This window comes from Rhamphochromis longiceps, linkage group LG14 (assembly GCF_057381845.1).
Source record: "Rhamphochromis longiceps isolate RC_006_pf linkage group LG14, R_longiceps_female_GT1.1, whole genome shotgun sequence".
NCBI classification, from domain to species: Eukaryota; Metazoa; Chordata; class Actinopteri; order Cichliformes; family Cichlidae; genus Rhamphochromis; species Rhamphochromis longiceps.
The window spans coordinates 30,240,928-30,265,578 of record NC_140570.1 but is presented as its reverse complement, the minus strand read 5'-3'; the positions used below and the strand labels follow the sequence as shown (position 1 = coordinate 30,265,578).

At 41.3% G+C, this 24,651-nt stretch overlaps 1 protein-coding gene across 5 annotated transcripts; it reads right to left on the bottom strand.

Moving 5' to 3' along the window:
• Positions 1 to 117: 117 nt before the first annotated feature.
• LOC146654365 (bridge-like lipid transfer protein family member 2) lies at positions 118 to 24,558 on the bottom strand. 5 transcript variants are annotated; one of them, XM_085379504.1, is made up of 41 exons: positions 24,423 to 24,558; positions 23,744 to 23,883; positions 23,494 to 23,620; positions 23,296 to 23,345; positions 23,076 to 23,217; positions 22,876 to 22,994; positions 22,720 to 22,780; positions 22,460 to 22,646; positions 20,143 to 20,266; positions 19,898 to 20,022; positions 19,723 to 19,790; positions 19,502 to 19,638; positions 19,192 to 19,346; positions 15,878 to 16,071; positions 15,226 to 15,523; positions 14,164 to 14,369; positions 13,005 to 14,055; positions 12,685 to 12,876; positions 12,155 to 12,357; positions 10,187 to 10,305; positions 9,896 to 10,119; positions 9,582 to 9,772; positions 9,327 to 9,426; positions 9,023 to 9,222; positions 8,632 to 8,929; positions 8,389 to 8,546; positions 8,003 to 8,209; positions 6,922 to 7,021; positions 6,522 to 6,704; positions 6,309 to 6,430; positions 6,056 to 6,211; positions 5,432 to 5,553; positions 5,168 to 5,348; positions 4,888 to 4,974; positions 3,397 to 3,507; positions 3,182 to 3,317; positions 2,776 to 2,900; positions 2,590 to 2,691; positions 1,356 to 1,490; positions 1,037 to 1,269; positions 118 to 899 (listed from the first exon to the last, which is right to left on the bottom strand). In XM_085379504.1, exons 2-40 carry the CDS (start codon positions 23,812 to 23,814, stop codon positions 1,084 to 1,086), a joined length of 6,753 nt encoding a protein of 2,250 aa, XP_085235630.1. In that variant the 5' UTR covers positions 23,815 to 23,883; positions 24,423 to 24,558; the 3' UTR covers positions 118 to 899; positions 1,037 to 1,083. The 5 variants fall into 5 exon arrangements, with proteins under 5 accessions (XP_085235630.1, XP_085235627.1, XP_085235631.1 ...); XM_085379501.1 differs by having other exon boundaries at positions 118 to 1,269; XM_085379505.1 differs by having other exon boundaries at positions 118 to 1,269; positions 19,192 to 19,310.
• Positions 24,559 to 24,651: the final 93 nt, after the last annotated feature.

Below are 24,651 nucleotides of genomic sequence, written 5' to 3'. Positions count from 1 at the left end.
CTATTCCGCTCCAGTTACAGCTGTCAGATCTGTGATCGATCAACAGACCAAACACACACACACGAGCACACACACTAATAACACTTATTGAGAGATAAGCTGACACAAATGGGCCATGATACGATCCTTTTAATTGAAATACTCAGGGCTGATCAGAAATGTGACAAACATCAGGATTTAGCAACATTTCAACGGAAAACAACCGCGGTTACAAAAATATCAAAATACTTTGCATAAAAGTGCTTTAGTGTTCAAATTACAAAACACACTCAGCAGTTAGGTGCAGCACGCATTCTTTTTTTGCCACAATACTGTCACACACACCAAGTGCCACATTTTACCACACATCACCATGTTTTTGTTGCTCTTTTCCTGTCATATTGCACTGAGGTGAGGTACAGAAAAACAGTGAACTGAGAGGAAGCAGGCCACCATTCAACATGGAAAATATAAAATAGCATTTTATATGGGGATAAAGGCCTTCCTGTCAGCGACAGTCATACAGCCACAATCAGTTTCTTTAAGCTTTAAATGATAAAACATATTCTATGATCAGATTTGTTTTTTTGTTTTAAACAAGTGACAGGTGCTTCAGTTAAGTGTCATTTCTTCAAGCAGAGTGCACCGTGTTCCTGAGCCCGCAGGAAGTAGCATGTCGGTCTGGGATTTTCAGCAGAGGAAACAGTAACAGTGAAGTGCCAGCTACATACTGTAAACCTTCCTCGCTACATTCAGTGCAACCAAAGCGGTCGTTCTTTCCAAAGGTTGCAGTTAATGACACCAGAGTGAAGTTTTTAAATGGCACACAAATAAACAGAATAATTTATATTTGGTCAAAATGGCACTCCAGTTATCCTGGAGCTGCTTGAGATTCAAACCTAAGACACAACAGGAGTTAACTGAAAAAAAAGAAAAGAAAAAAAGAAAGATCAGCAGGCTCATGTGATACAGTAAGATATTTCCTAAATCCACTTGAAATATTCCATCGTGCCCCCTTTTTCATCCTGATTCACAAAGCAGGAGTGATGCTCTTTACTTTTTCCCTGCAGCTGCTGTAGACGACTATCCACTCAATTCCAGGCGTCACTTATGTCGTCTGAATATACTCTTCTTGCCGGAGCTCTTGTCTGCAGTGCTGAGACCGATGAGGAGTCGTGCTTTCTCATCTTCTTCCTGCTGCTGCAGGCTGTTGTCCGCCTTCCCTTCAGATGCCTTCCCCCTCAAGTCTGAGCCCGAAGCTGGCTTCAGACGCAGTTTCTCTTTTATCATCTGAGCAGCAAGGAGCAAAAAAGACAAGTTTAAAAATATCAAAGATCTGCCTGTCCTTTAATGAAGAGATAAGAACGTTAATGTACCTGTGCTACAAGTGCTTTTCGGCTGTCTCTTTTAACAGCCATGGCAAAGTCGAGCCATGTCCATGTATTGTTATGGTACTCCAAGCAAGGGAGAACCAGATTCAAGTCCTTCCAGTCGACACTGTTCTTTTCACCCTGAGAGACGAACATTTCACAGGCAAACACAAGATTAAAGGGGATCTGTTCTCTTAATGGATATTCATTGTCAGCATTTTAAATAATAATGTCAGTGTTTGCACAAACAATCACTGTATGTAATATGACAAGGTTGGGCAATGCAGGAAATGAATGGTACTAAAGCTGAGCTTCAATTTTCTTATATCTATGTTTAAAAAACTATGCTGGTTAAAGATTTGGTGTGTAACGTAGAAATTCTCTATTTTTTTTGTTTGTTTGTTTGTTTGCAAACTATGTAAAGAAAACATGGTATGCTTACTAACAACCTCTGGGTGTTTGTCGGATGCATTCATAGCTCAGTACAATCTTTTTTGAGCCACAGATTTCTTTGAAGATTCACCTGTTAACTGTTTAAAATGGAACCAATCCAAACGTGGGTACCTGTGAGCCAAAAGCTTTTAAATATATTGTAGCTCTTAAATGATGTCGCACAGATCTGGCTATGAGCCACCACCCATCTGCTGTTCAAACCTTGTGTTTGTAAGCAGCCTATCAGTGTAAAGTTGGCTTAAAAGGAGGATTGGCTTTAAGATGGTTTCAGACAGAACTGAGGGCCAACCTAAGGCCCAGTGCAAGGTGAGACCCTCTGTGCTCATATGAGGACATCACATTTAGGCTTTTCTCCATTTTATTGATATTAAACAGAATGAAGCAGTGCTTTATGCTTTGTTAATGCTTTGTTAATGCTTTATTGTATTAAGCTGTGAAATAACCCTCTTCTCCTCACACGAGGAGATGCATTTTTAAAAAAAATTACTATCCGTTTAAAGATGAATGTTTTTATATGTATGATCCAACGATCTCAAAATGCATCTCAAACACAAGCTTGGGTCAGAGGTTAAAAATTGGTTGTTTTGTTTCTGAAAAACAGAAAGATTTTCACCTGGTGACAAAGTTAGTTATATTCTAATATCTAATATTTGGCAGTTAAACAATGCTTAGTCAAACATATTTTGTATGGATGATTTTTGTTGATCTTTGCATTTAAATCAATGAATAAATGGGTACTGAATCTTACTGTAGAGGTATGTAGCAGCTGTTATGCACAGAAACCCACCTTATAGCTGACACAGAGAGGCACTTGTGGAATCTTGATGTAGATGAATGAGTTGTTCATTGCAGCTCGCTCTTTCATCTTATCAATGTCATCGACAGGATGCTGAGTGACAAAATATAAAGTCTACTTACTCTGCCTTAAAATAAAGTTCTATACATTTTAGCACACATAAAACAGCATCTCTACCTCTGGAGCCTTCCTGAATGACCTTCTAACCCCAGCAGTGCGGTTCAGTCCCTGGGTGACACCTTTGCTGGGACCCATAGCACCCATGGTGTCCTCTGACAATGGCCGAGGTTTGACAGGGATACCTGTATCACGGACAATATTAGAATAAGCTCTCTGGCCTCTGGGTGACTCTACACTTTATACTCCCACCGAGTCTCACATCAAGGTCATATTCAAAGTGGCTGAGGCTCTACATAGAGCTCAGAGGGATGACATAACAGAAAAGCAACTTGACACTGCAAGTCTGGTAGAGAAAATGGAAACTATTGATCATTTAGGCAGTATAAATTTCAGGCTGATGATCACACAGAGAGTCTGGAGATGAAGTGCTACGGTTATATTACAGCTGTTGATAAAAGCATACCAGTAGTAACCAGCCTAAATTTGTCTTCTTCATCTGTGACCTCCTCCTCTTCAACATTTCTCCCCGGGAAGAAAAACCCCATCATTCGTTTGAAGAACTGGTACATCAGCTGGATGGTGAGAGGCACCACATTCACCTGATGATGAAAACAAAATAGTGTTAGAAAAAACATTAAATCAAGCACCATAAAAGTGTTTTAGAGTCTTCATTCTCACCTCAAAGTGTTCCTTCACAGAGATTCCTCCCACAGGGGGGCGCACTTTGCTGAAGATCCGCAAAGCAAACTGGCGTCCAGACTGGCAGTTACTCTGTGGACGAAGTACGACCTAAAAGAGATGAGAGAATTAGATTCAAACGCATGCATGCACGCGCACGCATGCACACACACACACACAAAAGTGATTTGATTTGAAAAAGCTCTACTGAGATTGAGTTTGAAAAAGACACAAACACCATGTTTCATTGATGAAATGAACACAGGAAAGAAGGCAGACACTGTAAGGTTGAGTGAACTAATGGCTCAAACATGCGTCTATGACTCAGGTGCACATGCACAATATGAAACTTCTCTTCACTGTTCCAGCTGTATACATACCCTCAAACGCTGCACAGAGGAAACCAGGCACAAATAAGTTAGTTATCAAATTGATGTCTGCCATGTATGTAGGGCTGCCACAAACGATTATTTTGATAGTCGACTAGTCACCGATTATTTTTGCGATTAGTCGACTAATCAGATCATCATCCATTGAACGTAAAAGTACAGCTTATTGCACCAGCAGCATCTGCTCTTATATAACTATCATTAGCTTACAGCTTTAAGTGTTTGTGCTAACTAAAAATAAAGACAAGATGATAGTTTATTACATTTTAATGAAATGTGCAGATTGTTTCGGTGGAGTTTAATAAACTCAGCCGATTTACTCAGGAACAAATAAAATACTGAAAAAAGCCAAACAATAAAATTTTTAAGTTATCTAAGTGACTTGTATATGTTTAACCTGAGTAGGGCGGTGGGTTTGAAAACGATCTGCCGGGAGTCCGGTGTTCTCACGGCGCTAGTGACCTAGCCCCCGGCTAGCTATCGAGCTAGTGGGTAACAGACGTCTCCGAAAACGTCGGAGCGCTTTTGAAAATATGTGGTGTCTTGATAAACTGAGCAGATATTTGAGGTTTACACAGCTACATTCTCGCCTGAAAATATGTTAAACGTTTATTTTGTGACCCAGAAAGAATAATAAGAGTAATATTAAAACTAACTAGCTGCCGCCATTGTTGACAACTGCGCTGGGCCGCGCTATGAATTCTGGGACACAGTTTCTTCTTCTTCGGGGTTTAACGGCAGCTGGCATCCTTGTACATGCAGTGCTGCCATCTTCTGTTTCAGTCCGTTATTACACTCTTAAATCCTGCTACTTATTCCTGCTTTTGGGATCTTACAAAGCTTCAAACGACGCGTCGACTATTAAATCAGTCGTCGACGATTTTGATAGTCGACGTAATCGTGACTAGTCGACTAATCGTGGCAGCCCTACATGTATGTCACATTGTGCTTGGTTGTAAAGTGACACAATGCAAAGTGGTTTGTAGAAGAGAGGACTGGCTAGTCTCAAAGCTTCAGCAACCAAAAAGCAAAGTAAATAAATGTAAAGCAAGTGAAAATAAGCTATTCGGCCTAATCTGAATATTCCGATGAAGTTATTTACCTTGTACGCTGCGTTCGGTAGCAGGTTGTTCATTGTGAACCACCCAAGCTCCAAAAGATGCTCTGCTGTATCATCAGACTTGTTCAGCTGCAAGGAGACATTTTTCAAAGTGGTTATCACTCAGTGATCTTATCAGCAGGAGAATATCAAATAACATCTGTTAACCTCTTATCCAGTTTTTAAAATGCACTAAGGAACTAAAGCCTGTGAATTTGTGGGCTGTGGTGAGAGGCAGATGGAATGTCTCCAAGCTCTGGATGGATTATCAGCATCTGCTCACCTTGCTGTACATAAATCTCTGCAGCTCCAGCTCAGCGATACCGAGCTGTCCGTCCTCTTCTGTCAAACACCAGCGGGCCTGTGCAAAGTAGATCTCTGTTCTCCTCACTACACTCACATCCTCGGGAGGTTTACGTAACTCCAGCTTATTTGCCCGCTGCAGCTGGAAATCCTTAAAACATCTGGAAAACAGATACATTTTTGTTTTTTTAAATTTTCGCCATCTCTGCTCTATCCTGGATGCAAATCAGTGCTGACATAAGACCTGATGAGGATGTTGAGCTCTTCACTCTTCATCTGCATGTCATTCTTCTCCTGGTTCAGCTGGTGCTGCAATCGTGCATTAATCTCGTTCAGTTCATCGCAACCCAGTTCCTCAGATTGCGCCTGCAAGATGAAGAAGAAACAAAGTGTTTCATTGACTTAAAAGACCCAGGCACTGCACTCCACTAATACAGTGTCACATGTCCAACATGGTGCAAGCTGCTATAAAAATCCAGTGTTCGAGTTACTCAGATATTGCAGTGTGCTTTGCTTTTAATGGGTTAAGCAGAGATGATTAGGAGTTCCACAGACCCAGATAGTCTTTATTTTCAAACTTGAAGACACAACTGCTACTAATGTAATATTCTATGCAAAAAAAAACTGTTCACACTTCAATGTATAAAGCATGCAGTTTTACTGATGTGTAAAATTACCTCACGTGCTTAAAGATTAAGAGTAACAATTCAGGTTTACTGTTTGACTCTAACAAGACCTTTGGGATATGTAAAACAACTACACTGATGGTCACAAAGGACTAATTTTATGGACTTAAAGACAATTAAAAACACAGTCAGCTGTGAGTAACTTCTGGGCTTTTACACTTAACTTTAAATTACACGCTTACCCTGATGTTTGAATAAATCTGTTTCTCAAGGCGTCTAATTTGAGCAAGGTGTTGCCTAACGGCCTCCTGAAGATGCAAGATGCTGCTGCGCTGCTCCTCGGGGTTACTGGAAATCTCCAGCTGGAAACGCACTCGCTGCTTTTTCTCACTGTGCTCCTACAGAATCACCACACAGAAGAAACACAGTCAGCAAAAGCTAAAACATTTATTAGGCCATGGGAATTATGAGCTAGCTGTTGCGTCTCTAGCCCACCTTGCGTCTGGGCTCCACGTGTAAGAGCAGGTTGTTGACAATGTCCAGAATCATAGCATACTGAACTGGGTTAGTGGATATCTCAAGATCATGATGAATGAGAGTGAAGGTGTCCACAGCACCTGAAAAAAATGAAAAATGAAAAATCACTCTCTTATTAGAAAATTAGCACTCATGCTTAAAGATATGTGGTCTGTTGGTGGTCACATATACCAGCCTGTTTCTTCAGCAGGTCTTCCTTCTCATGGTTGTTCCTCAGCTCTGGAGGCTTAATCTGAGTGGCCAGCTCTGGGTTGATGTCGTGACTGTAACTGATGTAGTGCATCCGGCAACTACAGCGCGAGATGATACGCTGAACCTGCTGAGACTCGTTCACCTGTGCGGGCTGGTTCCAATCTGCAATCAAAGATCAAACAATATTTGAATCAATCAATAACTACAATACCCATTTTAGCTCTGAACAAAAATATAAATATGCCAGAAGACTTGACAGTAAAAGGGTTTTTCTCAGTGTATAAATGTAAAACATCCATGCACTCAGTCATGTTTTTTATTTATTGATTTTTACAGCTGTAGTTACTGTGTGTTCAGTGTCCTGCAGTAAAGGCCACACCTGTTGTAGTGCTAACCATTCCTCCCACAGCCTGGCCACTCTCCATCAGCTCCAGCACCGAGTCCAGGTTACGCTGCCGGTGCTCCTCAATGTTTTTCACCTAAAATAAATAAATAAATAAAAAACTCAAAGCTATTATGACAAAGCTGTTTAGTTAAAAAACAACGACAGTTATTGTAAATCTTGTTTAATACTGTGGTAATTCTTTTCTCTAACAAAATGTTTAGTCTATAAAACATCAAATATGTCAATTACAGCCTTTCAAATTTCTTTATTCAGTCAGCAAAGACTGCCCTTTGTCAATTTCTCACTTTCTCATTTTGCAGCAAAAACAACTGAAATGACTTAAAATAAAGCAGCTAATCAGTTACTTGTGTCATCTTTTTAAATACAGTGTCATAACAGTACAACTTCATGGCACTCAGAATGACCTGTCATTGCAATTTCTAAATGAAAACCAATGTTTTAAAGTTTAACTGCAGACAACATCTGTAAACAACAGCTAAACCCTTAAACTTTTTGTACGTGCCAAATACAAATTTAATTCTTGAAAGAAAACATTTTCTTAAATGCAAAAAATATATAATAATCTCAAGTACAAAGTCAAATAAAATAAGATATATGCAATCTAAAACCTTTACTCTGTTCTCTTGGAAGGCTTTCTGGCATTAATAGGAGGCAAGTTTTTGTGCTGCTGAAAACAGACTTTGAGATTGTGTAGACATTAATTAATATTAATAATAAATAATTGCCCAACCTAACGACCCTTAGGTCACTGGCTTTAAGGGCTTCTGGAGGCTTTCTACAGATTTTTCACTGTATTAAACAAACAGCAGTGGTTGGAGCAAAGTTTGCTTTTCTTCACATCAGAGTTTTCTAAAGAGATTTCTGCTGCAGGCCTTGCTCGTGTTTATATCGTTTATCACATCGGTGCGCAACAGAGCTGTGCATTAAACAAAATATTGAAGCAGAGAATTTGTGTCGAGAATCTTTTATAATCAAATTTTTCAAATTACTCGATGAATCTTTGCAGCCCCAATTCTACGACTGGGTTAGTTGACCCCATGAGAGCTTAGCCTACCTCCAGCCACAACTGTCGGTCCTCTTGTTCAGATGGGTTGGGCTCCATGGTGGCAAAATACTGCATACCATCCAGCAGACAGGTCCAGGTGGTCTTCTGCTTCAAGGTGTCGTTATACCAGGCAGGGTGATGCTCACACTGCAGCAGTTGAGCCTTTGCTGCAGACACCAGTACACAGCCGGCAGTCTCTGTGCCACGCAACATCATCTAAGTAACGCAAAGGATGATTGAAAGATAAACACCTGACAATCAATCTGCATCAATTAATCCAAATTTGACAGATTAGTTTTCAAGTAAAAATAGTGACAATCTACATGAACATCATATGATGGGTGAAGAAAAGTGGCAAATTATTGAAATATAACTGCTGTTATTACTGCAGTTACCTGACAGTTGACCAACTCAATAAACCAGTTGCGGTTATATACATCATCAGTCTGACAGGCTGCAATGCCACACAGCTGGTCGCTGACACCTGAATCCTCTTCTGAAAACACCACAAACTTGTCTGTCTCCTCAATCAACTTCTGAAGCATCGATGTGCCTGAAAGATAAGTGGAAAAGCAATCAGTTAATAGATGTTAAAGCCTAAAACCGTGGCCTTTTTGTTAGTCAGGTGACTTCCTTACCTTCATTTTGACTTTTTTCTGATCGGTTGACAGAAGCAACAACTGGTATGGTAGGAGCTGTGGTGGGGGAGTAGGTGGTAGGAGAGCGTTTGAGCTTCTTTGTCTGCAGTTGTGTGTCGATTCTCAGACCTTTCAAAGCTTCAGTGGAGAGATTTCTTTTCAGTACAGATGCCTTTTTGTAGCCATCATATAGCCCAAAGGCTATGTTTCTGTTTGTAGTTGTCCAGGAAGCACGTAGATCCACCAGACGCAATTTGTGAGTATAAGAGGCATTTGTTTCATCCTTTGTGTTCACCTCCTGACAAAGAAGATACAGATAAGGACATTAATTATTCATGCAGTCGCAGTGAAAAATACATTTAAACTCCAGCCCTTAGGCTCTGGCTGCTACCTCCTCCATGCGATTGCTCTGTCGTTGGTAGCTAAGGGATGACAGGCTGAGCAGGTGAGTCTTCTTCACTTGAGTGTTGATCTGGTGGTCAGCAGTCTCATCCCAGGTGGAGGCCATCAGGTGGACTGTCACCTGTGAGAGCTCACTAACCATCTGAGTCACATTCCACTCAGAGATCAGCCTCCTCATCACAGTGCCAGCTGAGACACCACACAAACACACAAAAGCGCACACATGTAAACTAATGAAGAGTACTTTATGTGATGTTGTGCATCCAGCACATCTGTAAGTAAATTGCTTTTACCCTGTGGAATAAGTCTTTGTGTGCCCCGAGTGAAGACGTGGCCTTTGTTGCACTCCAGTTGGATACCTCTCTGCTGGGCAAAGGAGGCCCAATAATGCACCTAAAGGGTACACAATATATAAAATGTGCAATAATCAAGAAAAACACTAATATAATGAACAGTTACAAACTGAGGCATATTTGATGGGAAAAATGCAAACTTTGACCCTGAGACTGCTGCTGTTGCACACACTGAAAAAACAAAACAAAACCTACTTGTAGTTGTGGAAAGGCAGCTGTGTAGGACATCTGCTTGTAGTGCTGACCAAGCTTCTTGCGAATTGGCTTGAGGCTATGGAAGAGCTTGCCTCTGCAGATTGGCCGAGATACGCTTGTCCAGGTGGCCCAGAAATTTTGCATCCAGCGCAGTGTGCTGCTGTACAGGAGGATTCTGGGCTGATAAGTGTCTACAAAGAAAAAAAAGAACAAAACCTTTAACTCACAAAAGTAAAATAGACATAAAACACTGGTTTGTAAGTGTTTGTAAATTTAGTTTACATAGAACGATGATTGAATACAGTTTGACAAACCTGTGCCACAATGCTGGTTAAGGTCCATGGTGATGGAGAGGTTGAGATTCTCAGAGCGAAACGCTCTGTAAGAGTCGTGAGGCTGTCCTGAGGTCACGTCTGCAATGTTCTCCGCACAGCAGAGCATTACAGCATGGTGGTCATGGGGATTGCCATGGCAAAGCCATTGGAGATCAAGGGTCATACACAGGTTGGGTAGGTGTAGAAAACAGATATCATCATACCTGGAAAAAGATACTTATTAATACTGAATGTTTCTCTGCAAACACTGCTTTTATTGCTTCCACTTACTTTGACGCGGTCCTGACATTTACATCCAAGTCTCCTTTAAAAGCAAACTGGCCGGGGTTCCAGTCAAAGTTCAGCTTATTCCACTCCCAGTGCAAATTTTCCGTGGTATTATAGGGATCCTGTAAGAATCATAACAAATTAACCTGTTACTAATTTTGCTTAGCACAGTGGTTCTCAGATAGAGCTGGGCGATAGAACGATAACGATATGTATCGCGATATAACTTTTACTCGATAGAGAAATTAAGCTATCGCGATAGACCTCGCCGCTCTTGTCCTCTAAAAAAAAAAAAAAAAAAAAAAAGATCAGCCAATCCAAATTAAGTAGCGCAGAGCCGAACCAATCACAGCCGCAGCGTCACGTCGCGTGACTTGTTACGTACAGCACAAGTGCCAAGCCGCATGTGTGTTTGTTTGGGAAGCAGCCAGCGGGTAATGGAGGAAATGAGTGTGCCGACTAGAAAAATCAACCGAGCGTGACCGAAGAGAAAACAGATGATGGTTCCAACGCCGGAGAGATTGTCGAACGGAAGAGCCATAGAAGTTCCGTAGTGTGAAGGTATTTCGGCTATTTCAAGTCTGACAAAAAACAGAGTAGCGTGCACTGTAAATTGTGCCGAAAGCAAGTCTGGAAATACAATAAACTGGTGCATGCGTCACACTGTGCGCCACGTTATTGTTTCGGTGAAATGAATTTCTACAATACTGTTACTGTTAATTCTACTCTCTGCAGTGTTTAAATGCTTACATATACACACAGTTACTGTCCCTCCACACATACGACTCGGTTCTGCTTCTATGCCGCAGCTTTGTTTACTTTTTCCCACCGAGGCTTCTAGACTTCTGATTGGCCAACATTTCTGCACGGTTAGGAATCTAGCGCCACCTGCTGCTTTGGCATGTTCATAGCAGCGTTTTCCTTCATTTCTGCCTTTATGTGTGGACGGGATTATTTTTTAAAACGGAAACGGAAAATCTCCGTTTTCAAAAATACCCGTGTACGTGTGGACGTAGCCTCAGTCTCTGACTGGAAGCGCTAATTCGTCATTCGGCTTTTGTCAGACTAAAGTAACTGTTAAAACTGTTTGAAAAGCTAAGCTATACAACAAGGAGAGATTGAGAATTTCCTTTTAGTTCTCAGTTTATTTGATATTGACAAAAGTTAGTCAGTTTTGTCTGTTCTTCTGTAACACAAACTAAGATTTATTTTTAGAATTAATATTTTGTTTCTAAGTGGAATTGACAATTTAGTCTGTTTCGTTTGTTCTATTTTGAAACTTAAACGCTTTAGCGGCTGGCTTTTGTGTAGTTTGCAATATTTGCCTTTATTTATCTGAAAAAGTCTCATGTTCCTTAAGTACATCTACCCTGTTGAACTTATTATGGGAAATAAATATTTAAATAAAAACAAGCTGCTGATTATTTCACATTTTACTTGTGAGCAACGGCACATTTAAATCTTACAAATATAGTTATTTGGCTTATATCGTGATAGATATCGTTATCGCCTGAAATGAAAAAAACATATCGTGATATGAAAAAATCTCATATCGCCCAGCTCTATTCTCAGACATTCTCTAGCATGTTCTACCTCAACAGTCAAAAACACCCCTCAGTTTTTATTAAAAATATAAAGAACCCAACATGAATAAACTTAACCAAATGGCAGTGCAATATCATCAGAAAACTCTTGTTTTGTTTTCCCTAAAAAATATGTTGTTCATCTTAAATCTAAAGTAAAGTATTTATAAAATATACTTTATATTTTTGCCAGGCTACCTGTGCCACAGCTTCAGTGGCTCCTGCCCCACAGTTTGTAAACTGGTTATCATGGCATTGCTAACAGTGTCAAAACATAAGAATTACTTTAAACAAAATGGAGAAAGCTGCCAAAAACATAAAAATAAACTGATATTGATAATAACCTGTCACGGGTAAACATAAATACTAAGAAAAAACAATGTTTTACCTCTGTAGCCAGCTGATGAAGATTGGCCTGATCAATGTCCATGACCCAGCGCCCGTGCAGAAGGAGACGACTTTTGTCCCACCAGGCCAGAAGAGGCGAGGGATCAGCTGTGGGTTTGGTCAGAAGGTCAACTGACTGGCCAATCAAAGTCCAGGCAGGGTCCCAACATGGCCCCCAAACAATAGTGTACAGAGAGATGTTGGCTGGGGGAAAAAAACATGTAACAATTCCTGTGTGAAACATTCAATTCAATTCGAATTCAGTCATAATCACCGAGTAGTCGAATACTTTAAAAAGAAAAGTGTACACTTTTCTTTTTTAGAAGAGTTCTAGTTTTGTATGTTCAAGGACAAGGACACATTTCTCTCCTCATTTACTCCTGAAAATTCAGTCTTCTGCTTCATCAGTTTTAGTCTAAACAGTTGAACTTTTAAATCACTTATTGGTCATAGTCATAGGATTATAGCAGATTCTTCTGCATATCTAGACAGGATTTTGGGACACTGACCAACATTATACTCATAACTCACATTTGAAGTCATAGTAGAACTTGAGTGGTGGCATATTCCTGTGGACTGTTACATCTCCCCACGGTGGTCCAAGGGGGACAGTCTGTTTGCGCCGACCTCTCAGCTGTCCATCTTGCTCTGTGCCAATCAGACGCCCCGACAGCTCCCAGTCACGGATCTCAAACAGGTAGCGAGGGTAGTCCCGAATTCTCACTGGTACAAAGCAAAAGTAGTAAATACTTTACTACTTTAATACTCTAGTAAATACTAGTAACAATAAAAAAACTTTGAAAAAAATCCTTTGTTTTTTGCCTTAAATGGGCATATAAAGGTGCTCTTACCCAAAAATGCAGCTAGTTTAAACTTGACTGCACGGCACCATTGGACGACCAGAGGGAGCCCATCTCTGGGGAAGGGACTGATCCCATCAATGTCCCTCAACTGTTCTCTCACCCTGTCGGGGCCATGAAGGGACTGATCAGCAATGACGACAAGTTGTAAGTCTGAAACAGTCCAGGTCAGCAGCGACTTCCTCATGGGTGTGTTTGCATAGAGGCGGCGTGAACGCTGGATGTAGATCTCTATATGCTTTTTCTCCAGTGAACTATACAGCTCTTCTATCTTTCTAGCCGGGAGAAGTTCTCCATGTTGCTTGCGGAGATCTGCCACCTTCTTATCCAGAAGCTGCAGACGTTTTGCACTCTCTTTACTTTCATCCTTCATCAGTTCATAGTTGTCTCGCAGCTTGATTTCGAAGACATCGTCCAGGAAGACAAATGAGAACTGGCTAATTTTGAAGATGAGGTCAGGCGGCAGACGTTGGGTTGCGGAGGCCTGGGTTGGGGACTGATGGAGACTTTTTAGCCACTTCTGCACACTAATAGCTTTGTCAAATGTGTTTGAGAAATTGTACTGGTAGGGGAACTCCATAGATAAGGAAGGACATGTCAATACCCAGACACGGTTATGAGGAGTGGTGAGGAAGGGGAAAGTGTCTCTGTGCAGCTGCATTTCAGTCAGATCTGCATGTGTCTCCACATCTAGGCCATTAAAAGAGACTATATTGTTGCCATCAAAGTTGAAGATCACTGAGGGAGAGCGCATATGCATAGAACTGCCTTGCTTTGAGAGAGAGAGTGCATCCATGTGCAGCAGAATGTAGTTCTGATCAGTAACATGAGCAGTTAAACGAGTACAGCCCAGTTCAACACGCAAACACAGGCCTCTGTTCTGACCTGAGGCAGCTTCAGTGTTCACTGGTTTAACTGGCTTTTCCTCTCCTTTCTCTCCACACAGCATTAACCAACACGCCTGACCTTCAGTCATGTGCTGATATAGGACCATGTGGTCTGGTGGCGTCCATTCGACAGTAAGATCCTCTTCACATTGAACCTAATTAAAGAAATCAACATATTAATACACTCTGAAATAAATACCGCTAGCATGCTGAGATGGAAATTTATTTAGTCCAGATAAATTCAATTCAACAAATGTGGTTACCTGTATGGTGTGGGTGGTGATGTGGTACCACAGCGTTAATGTGGTGAGTTTTACTATAGGGTTGATGGTTTGAGAGGCGGGACAACATACTTCCATGTTCTCTGTGACTGTCTTGATCACAGACAAGCTGACCCCCTGCAGAGACACCCTAGAGCTCTCAGCAGAGGTCAGGACTCTGACAGTGTCCATCCGCAGAGATACAGCTCCTACACAGGAAAGAAGAAATAATACAGGCAAAAATGGAAGCAAATCAAAAAAGAAAACAATGAAGAGAAGAAAGTGGAGGTCTCTTTTGGAAGTATCCTGGGAGAGAGAGTAGAGGGAAAGCTACAACGCAAACGGCACAAGGTGGATTTGTACCTAGACCTCTGCAACAGCACATGGATTGTCTGCTCAACCAAGTGAGCTATAGTAGCAGCCACATATTATCTTCAGTAGAAAAAAATCTCTCTCTTTCTCTCTCTCTTTTTTTTATAAAGCAAGAGATGTAACTGACAGAATTCATTCAGATTAATTTTGATTTTGAAAAAAAAGTTACAAATTTCCTCACAATTTACTAAAGCCAAAGGTTACATCAATCAAAAACTAGTAAAACTAGGAAAAAACAATAAAATTCCTAAATGTTGCAGTGTTGTGAGATAGCCTACCAACAGAGTAAAGAAACCTTTAGCTCTATATGCTTTAGACTGAAAAACTATGTGACAAAAGTGGATGCCAGCAGAAATTTATGATGTCAATAAGTGCCGTTCATAGCTTAGATAGCATAGCATAGCATAGCATAGACATAGTAGGGTTTAAATAGCAGTTTCAGTCCATATTTGCAGTGGATGTGGTTTTAACTGTGAAAAGCAATACACCTTTTTCTTTACACATAAACAATTTCCTGTTTAGCATACATGTCCTAATATGATTTAAACTACTACGCAATTACACTGAAAAAGTTTATCAGTTGTATGTGATGATTTGTTTTATTGCCACATAAGTTTCATTTGGAATAAAAGCTGTAAAACAGTCTTTTCAGTCAAACAGCTCTGTATTATAATAAAAATGCTCATTCCTTACCTGCAACATTAGAAAGCGTGAAGACATTAACGTCCTCTAGACAGCAGTCCACTTTAAAAAGCAGGTGTAGTTGTGAGGAGGGGATAGGTTTTATGGTGTCGTCATTACAAGGAGACAATGGAGTCAGATCTGGCAGCTGTGACTCTGGATGACGAGGAAAACACATGAGAGACAGCAAGCGAGACAGACACAGTGCACAGGTCTCTGAAAGCTCCACTTGAAGCCCTTTCAGGCTGGACTCAACGTTCAGACTCAGAGGCTGGCTGTTCGACTTCATGTGGGGTCGGTTCAAACTCCCCTGGAGGGAGAAGAGATTAATGAAGAAATCCTTAAAATCAGTTTAACTTGAAACCACATGTTCTGATTTTGCATTGCTCATATAATCTAGAGTTGGACAAATTGGAAGATTTCCCAAGTTTAAAACAAACAATATCAGTCACAAGTCACTTCAAAGAAGGTTGCTGATAAGAATTTAAGCTTTATATTATTTTTTCCACTTTATTATTCATAGCTAAAGCATCAGTATCTTGGCCAGGTCTCCCTTGAAAAAGAGGTTTTTAATCTCAATGGGATCTTCCTGGTTAAATAAAGGTTAATAAATAATCAGTATAGAAAGATACAAATGTTTATAAAGGTTTGTCTGCAGTCCTACCTGCAGGCTGAGTGAGTCTAGGATTAGGGCTTCTCCCCATACATGTTTACCAGGAGGGTGGGGTGCCTGCTGGATATGAGACCCCTGACCCACTCTCCACCAGAAATTGTCCAAGGACAGCGAGGCACGTTCGTGCACATTTTGGGACTCTTGATTCTCACTCTCAACTTTAATGTCAAGGATATGACGCAGTTCTGAAGAAACAAAGGGTGTGCAGATAAAAAAACATTGTAAGTTAAGCATAGACCGTATAAAAGATAAACACTGTCACAGTTTTACTTTCTTTTTTGTAAACACAGAGGGAGATGTAGGTTCAACCTTGTAACCTAGAACACTGGCTAAGAACTGGGAATTACAAATTATTAGCCAATGAGAATGTCTACGATAATCTTTCGATTCTAATAAATACCACCATTTACAAAATGATGTTCATGTTTTATTCGATATGACCTGAAACTATGTGCCCATAAAGAGATCAGGAAAAGGTTTACTGATGTCAGAAAGCAAGTATTTCTAAGTGGTCCCCTTGTGGCAATTAAAAAGAACTCATTTAGCCACATTTAAGCACTAGCTTCACTTTTCAGACCATGTCTTTAGTACTTTTTCAATTCAAGTGACTCTGAATAAAAGGAGACCTCTTTCTAGTGTCACTGCTTGAAGTAGAAAAAGTTAATGAGTAACATTTAAAAGGGCCCTGTGGAAAAACTTTATCTAATCTACGCATGTTTGAAAGAGGTTGGCCTAACAGTTACCCATAGAACAAGGTTATGAAGGAAAATGTGTTTCAAGAATAGAGGAGACTTGTACATAATAAAGTAAAGTAAAAACAAAGTGTAATTAAAGTAAAGCTTTTCAGGTAAGGAGTGCTGGGGTCAACTGAGAAAATTGTCAGGCGGTGGAAGCAATACTTCGAGGACCTCCTTAATCCCACTGACATGTCTTCCAAGGAGGAAGCAGAGTCTGGGGATGAGGGGAATGACCCGCCAATTTCTGGGGGCGAGGTCACTGAGGCAGTTAAACAACTCCTTGGTGGCAGAGCCCCTGGTGTTGATGAGGTCCGCCCCGAGTTCCTGAAGGCTCTGGACGTTGTAGGGCTGTCCTGGTTGACACGCCTCTGCAATGTTGCGTGGAGATCAGGGGCAGTACCTGTGGACTGGCAGACCGGGGTGGTGGTCCTCATCTTTAAGAAGGGGGACCGGAGGGTGTGTTCCAACTACAGGGGGATCACACTCCTCAGCCTCCCTGGGAAAGTCTATGCCAGGGTGCTGGAAAGGAGAGTTCGTCTGCTAGTCGAACCTCGGATACAGGAGGAACAATGCGGTTTTCGTCCTGGTCGCGGAACACTGGACCAGCTCTTTATCCTCTCGAGGATACTTGAGGGTGCATGGGAGTTTGCCCAACCAGTCTACATGTGTTTTGTGGACTTGGAGAAGGCACTCGACTGTGTCCCTCGGGGTGTCCTGTGGGAGGTGTTGCGGGAGTATGGGGTGTCTGGCCCATTGCTACGGGCCATTCGATCCCTATACAACTGTTGCAAGAGCTTCGCATTGCCGGCAATAAGTCGGACTCGTTCCTGGTGGGTGATGGGCTCCGCCAGGGCTGCCCTTTGTCTCCGGTTCTGTTCATAATTTTTATGGACAGGATTTCTAGGCGCAGCCAAGTGGCGGAGGGCTTTTGCTTTGGTGGCCTCAGAATCTCATCTCTGATTTTTGCGGATGATGTGGTTCTGTTGGCTTCATCGGGTGAGGGCCTCCAGCTCGCACTGGAACGGTTCGCAGCCGAGTGTGAAGCAGCGGGAATGAGGATCAGCACCTCCAAATCTGAGGCCATGGTTCTCAGCCGGAAAAGGGTGGAGTGCCCACTCCGGGTCGGGGATGAGTTCCTGCCCCAAGTGGAGGAGTTCAAGTATCTCGGGGTCTTGTTCGCGAGTGATGGGAGAAGGGAGCCGGAGATCAACAGACGGATTGGGGCTGCAGCTGCAGTAATGCAGACGCTGCACCGGTCCGTCGTGGTGAAGAGGGAGCTGAGTGTAAAAGCGAAGCTCTCAATTTACCGGTCGATCTACGTCCCTACCCTCACCTATGGCCACGAGCTGTGGGTAGTGACCGAAAGAACGAGATCGCGGATACAAGCGGCAGAAATGAGCTTCCTCCGAAGGGTGGCTGGCCTCTCCCTTAGAGATAGGGTGAGAAGTTCGGCCATCCGGGAGGGGCTCAGAGTAGAGCAGCTGCTGCTCCACATCGAAAGGAGCCAGCTGAGGTGGTTCGGGCATCTGACAAGGATGCCCCCTGGGCGCCTCCTGGGTGAGGTGTTCCAGGCATGTCCCACCGGGAGGAGGCCCCGGGGCAGACGCAGGACACGCTGGAGAGATTATATCTCTCGGCTGGCCTGGGAACGCCTTGGTATTCCCCCGGATAAGCTGGAGGAGGTGGCTGGGGAGAGGGAGGTCTGGGCCTCTTTGCTTAGGCTGCTGCCCCCGCGACCCGGCCTCGGATAAAGCGGATGAAGATGGATGGATGGATGGATGGAGTGCTGGGGTTTAACATAGCAGAATCCACCTGCAATACTGCATACTGTATGGGTAATTCTTAACAGCTTGTTGTCCTGGTAGAAGGCTCAATGTCAACTGCTGCTAGTGCAAGAGAGGGGAAGTGGTGAATGATCTAACCCACTATAGTACAGGAATTACAAGAGTTTCAGCTGAATAACTGAAGGTAGTCAGGTAGGTAAAGTCACACAAAATTATGGGTTATTTTTCTAAACTTCTTTACTTCTATTTATTTTTCTGGCTGTTCTTAGATATGTAAAAGTGGCTAATGGTAACAATAAACTAAACTAATGGTTGCAACTGTACTAATCCTTAAAAAACAAAAAACTCCTGGATACTTTGGCCTAGTGGGAGGGTCAATTTTTGTCTGGAATAATTCAAAACAACCCTGATCTTATGAAGGTGGTGAGCTTACCATCCGACTCTGCTATATAGAGCATCATTACCATTGAGCACTGTCTGGCAATCAGCAGATGGGAAAAGTGTAAAACCTTAACTATGCCGACTAAACAGACGCTAAATAATCCTGGACAGTGGCAAAAACCAGGTTTGATTATTTCCAGTTTCATGCCAAGGAAAAGTTGACTGTTGAGAAAATTCTATAGGTGTCCAATTTCCATTCTACACACCTTAACCAATTTTTTTTTGTGTGTGTAGATGAGTAAATCTTTAAAAAAAGAGCATGTTAAAATAAATATTCCTGTATAACTATTTTGCATCTGGCACTTTTGTGAACATAATGCACTCTTCACATGACAACAAGTACCTCCATTAGCAGAGAGGAAGCCCAGAGCAAAAGGTGTGGTGTCTCCCAGCTGAACAGACACATTGATGTTGGACACAGAGGTGGTGATCATCACGGGAGCATCCAGGTGAGGAAGGCGCCTGAGGAAAAGGAGGGTGGGCAAATAATCTAACGGACTACACCGCACAAGGTAAGGTAATGGACAAAAACAATAGAGAATGAGTGATGCACAAACAGGGATAATGAAGAGAAGATGGTGAAAGGTGTTAAGAAGATTTTAATTTCAGAAATCCAGCAATCGAACTATGTGAGTTTCACTTTTACAACTTGCCTTTTTCTGTGTGCTTCCTTCCTGTGGAATAGCTGTTCCCATGGAAATAGATTGAGCCAATGGGAAAACTCCTGGTGACGGTAGTGAATGATGCAAGTGTTGACGACGACTGACCCTGAGATGTCAATTGATGTAACCTAAATTCACAGAGACACGAGGGAGAAAGTCTGAGTAACTGATTTACAAAACGATGCAATGTGGCCTTAAAGCATTTCCCTCACCTGCAGGGTTGTCTTGATTGTGTTCACACAAAGAATTCTTTGCCTACTTTGAGACAGCAGAAGTCCATCTGCCAGCAGAAAAAAAAAGAAAAAGAAAAAAAGAGCGTGTTATTCACGACTTCTTCCTCCTTCCAACTCTCTCTGCAATAAGTCTGGCGCCCAGCTGTCCACTTACCCTCAAGAAGGAGCTCCAAGCTGCTCTGGGGAAAGCTCAGCTCAGGAGTGAAGCTTTTAAGAGGAAGCTGCTCGTTGTCACGTCCGTAGCAGACCTTTAAAGACTTTAGAGTCCAGTTCAGGTGTCTGTACAAGTAAGAAAATAGGGTTATAAAATATCTGAAACAACAGATCATTTAAAAGAGTAAACTAATGCAAAACTGTGATCACAGTATATACGCAGCTAGATGTAAAACGGTGACTCACCGTTTCTGGCTGTGCATCGACAGGGTTATGTTTGTGTTATCAAATTCCACATTGACCTTGTGGGGAATCAGCTGATGAAAGCGTTCCACAGTCTCAGTCTGGATAAAATCATCATTTTCATTCTCTAAAAGGAAATAGTATTTGAGTAATTAAATTAGAGTGTTATGTAAAGAATTATCAAAAATATCAAGCCTATCAAGCTGGCATTTGAATTTTAAAAATCTATGACATAGTTAGAAAGACAAAATTAGCACTTCAACCTTTAATAAAACGCAGGTGTTGACTTTCTGACATTGTGCATATTCCACGGGATTTCAAATATTCTGTAACATGCATGTTGTTTAAGACTACACTTAATATTATAACTGTTAGAGTGGAGGTGGATTCTTAATAATGCAACTGATTTTGCATATGAAGGCAGAGCAACCTGGGATTATACTGAGAAGTTAAATCACTAACAACACAACTTTAATGCATTATTTTCTACTAATCTATAAATATGTTTCTTATAAAAATACATACTATGGTTACGTGTCATTTCCTCTTTTTTGCTCGTGAGAATGTTAGTAGTTATTTACATGGACAGAACCACCAGCCTCAACTGTATGTGCAATGTTTATGTTCGTGTTTTTAACTGCAAGCTATTTTTAACATCTGATTCAATGGCCTAACAGACCTGTGCATCTATAAAGAAACGGAAGAAAAAATCATCTTGCTTTAAACGCTTTTCAAACATTTTCTCCTGTTTTTGTAATGAATGTATAACTTAGTCCTACTTTGACTGTGTTGGTAAAACTTTATCATTAAGGACATTTCAAACACTCACAGAGGCCAGTGAAGAGCTATGATATGACCTTGTTTTCATTTTGGTTAGCAGAACAGCTAAAAATATCACAGATGGAAAATGTCCAGGCACTTTTAGAACACGCAAAAGATCAAATGCAAATGCAAAGGCAGAAAAAAACAACAAGAAGGGCAGCACAGAGTGAAGGTCCTGTGGATGTACAACAGCCAAGGCACTGTTCTTTATTCATCTAACACCTGACAATACTAATTGCAGGATACATAGTTTTAAAATGTGATTTTCATAAGGGTTCTTCCCCCCAATTCAATAAATATATCATTAAAAAAAAAGATTATTAAGACTTTACCATCTGTGATGGTACAACTATGAATGCAAAACAGTACAACAAATCAGACTTGAAAAATAGAATGAAATAAACTGAAAGTTAACTGCAGTGGTTGGATAAAACTGTACTGTGCAAAAGTCTTGGGTCATTCATAATTTCTTTATTTTTTTGGTAGGAAAATGGGAAATAGGTAGAGTGATTTATTGAAACAGGTTCAAACTTGCGTGGAAATACAATTCATAAGGAAAAAACAGAGTCTGTACAAATGTAATAAGCTTGAAGGTCAATATTTGGTATAGCCACCATTATTCTTCAAAACAGCTTGAACACTTAGGGAAGCTTTCTAGTAATTTCTTTCAGTAGTCTTTAGAAATACTTCTCCAGGCTTCTGGAAGAACATTCAACACTCTTCTTTGGACACTAGTTGTTTTGTGTTTTGTTCTCTGTCAAGATGATACGACAATACTATTAAGGTCTGTAGAGACGGGGGATGTGCCTTTGTGTCTGTCCAGACTGTTCATCAGTTTTTTTTTTAGGCTTCACACTTTAATTTGCCCTCCACCTGTGCAGTTTCATCAGATGTTTTTTTAAGGACGCACTGCACACCAGGCACAGATATTCATTATATTTGGCTAATAACTGTCTGGGAATCACCTTGTTAGTGCAAAAATACTATTTTATGTTTGCCAAACTGTGTCATGTTTGGCATTTTTTGTAGAGTCAATAAAAAAAAAAAAAGGAGCAAATAAAGCGCCTAAAGATACAGTTTAAAACTGGTTCTTTGCTAAGTTGTCTGCAATGTGTAGACACAACACTGGCTCATCCCTTTAAAAAAAAAGAAGCTTGAATGATCAATGTTAAGGGGTTTAACAGCAAAAACATTCCTCTGAAAATGGTCATTTACAAGGACTGGACTGAAAATGAGGGAACAAGCAGCCAATGTCCATTAAAAAAAACATTAAAATACTTTCAGAACGCCTGGAGAAGTATTGCTCAAGACCACTTTGAAAAATTACAACAATCTCACTCCTTGGAAGCAACATACAAAGAAATGAGAGGTGGCTCAAGACCTTTGCACAGTACTATAGATTACAATTTGGAGAAAAGAAGGAATGCAAATGAATGTGATGGATAAACACTATACTTAAAAATCATTGCTTCCATTTCAGAGGTCAAACGTTACTCACCAAATGCACCATGATCTTTCTCTTTGTGGGAAACTGTTGGAAGCTGGAGCTGACTGAGGAACAGCCCCTCGTGCAGCTCTGCCAATAGAGTCCTCACACTCAGGGACAGACAACCTGGCTTCATCTCTGGTAAACTCACATCTCCAGATAGCAACAGGCTAAGTGCCACTTCAGCCAAACATATGTCCTAAAATGGAGAGCACATCATTTACAAACATTCAACCACCTGTTTCTATTTCAGTGACAGTTACTCCACTCACCAGTTCACTGCTTTTGAGCACTTTACTGCTTAGTTGTCCAACCGAGAAGTTCCATGCCAACCTGTAAAGACATTTTTCAACATGGATTTCATTTTGGACAACTAATACAAACTATTGATTCAGTCAGATTAGTTATAAACCAAAAATAAATAATACCTTTTACTCTGGTGGTCAAGTAACAAGGTGATACCTGCAACAGTCATGTGCCATAGAGATTCTGGCAGTGCTAGGTTTAGGACCATCACGTTGATGGAGCTGATGTGGAATGACAGCAACTGGAAATACAAAACAGGAAGTGAGATACTGTGTACAAATAAGCATAAAAAGAAATGTTAACTTATCGCCAGCCTTCATACTTGTGACAAGAATCGAAGCGTTTTGGGGCTGACAGAAATCTTCGCCGACTTTTTTCCATGGCTCTGCTTCACCAAAGGTTTTAGTGGTGCTTGCAAGTCAAACCGGACTCTGGTTTCTCCAACACAGAATGCCAGGTATCGCCTGAAACACAACTTATGATATTATTTGCTGCTAACTGTTTTATCTCAGACTATCTGGGCAACACATTAAGCTACTTACGGTAAATCCTGGTTTAGAAGTTTACTTGAAATCCATATCCTGTCAATTTCCTGCCATTCACAGAATTACAGCAAGATAAAAAAAATACATTTGATAGATGGTAAAGTACACAAACTCAGAAGTGAACCATTGACATGGGAGTGGTTGTTTAGCATGTGCCGACTACACAAATGTCATGTAAACAAAAACGTGTCCTACCAAAGTATGCTGGGGGTGAAACTGGATACTGACTCCTTGGACAGAAAAAAATCCTACTGATTTAATCTTCAGATGAGCATTGAGGGTAGTTTGGAAGAATCGCACAGCCAGGGTACATACGAGCCACCTAGAACAGCGGGAAAATGTGCTACTTTAAATGAGGAGAGCAAGGAAACATCTATTAAGCAGTGCTTGCAGTTTAAACCATACAATGATCGCTGTACTGTAGAAATTTCCACACATTCCTCACCTGAAAATGGCACACAGCACACCAAAAGCCAGCAAAAAGATTAAAAATAATGATATCAGCAGGAGAGACATTGTGTCTCTAGTTGTTCACACCCAAATCTTGGGACATGAGTCTGGCTGCTCCTTATCTTCTCTCAGCTGCTGTCAAAGAGGAAGAGATGTACTTAAGCACAATATCCAGGTGCCACTCACTACTGATAGGTGACACCGACTGCTTGCAAATAGTTGCTATAACTGTAATTAGCTGAGGCAACACTTCCTACACAAGTTAACAACCGTTCGTTGTGGAAAACGTTAACAGCTAGCCTCACAGAGCTAACACCTCTAATTAACTACAGTGTAATTACAAACCGACCACGAAACAGCACCTAGCTAAACTTTATCGCTCAGCTAACAGTGTAAAGAAAACACAAACCTCTACTAAAACTTGTTTCCCATTACCAAGCCGCCAGTGAGAAACACTCACTGCCAAGCAGCAGCAGCATTAGCCAGTAACCCAGCACTAAACAGTTAACGAAATTTGCCGCCGCGTCATCCAAAAATCTTAAGCAAATCTGGGCTAGCACTGTAGCACGCTAACGCTACCGCTAACTTAGCGGAACTGCCAGTTGGCACTCTTTTTTGCGCCTGTTGGTCGTCTTTGGTCTTTTTGGCCTCACTCTCTTACAAAACTCACTTACCCTGACATATTCGCAACACCGAACTGTCGCAGCGCAGTGTAACGCTGCAGACAGAGCAGTTTCATGTGACAGTTGACTCAGAGCTTAGTAAACACTGTTCTCCGGCTCGCCGTGCTCAGCTGGCAGCTCGGTGGAGCGCAGTGGTGGGAGCGGAGCTGGGGATTGGCCAGTAACGCTGTCTAAGCAAGTAATCTTTAACTAAACAGTCACACATTATTCAGCGGTTCAC

Coding starts and splice junctions, on each gene's coding strand:
- LOC146654365 (XM_085379501.1), bottom strand. CDS start 23,814: ATGTCTCTCCTGCTGATATCATTATTTTTAATCTTTTTGCTGGCTTTT. Junction 22,647..22,719: donor TGCTCAAAAGCAGTGAACTG/GTGAGTGGAGTA, acceptor TCTCCATTTTAG/GACATATGTTTGGCTGAAGT. Junction 20,267..22,459: donor GAAAGATCATGGTGCATTTG/GTGAGTAACGTT, acceptor ATTTCCTTTTAG/AGAATGAAAATGATGATTTT.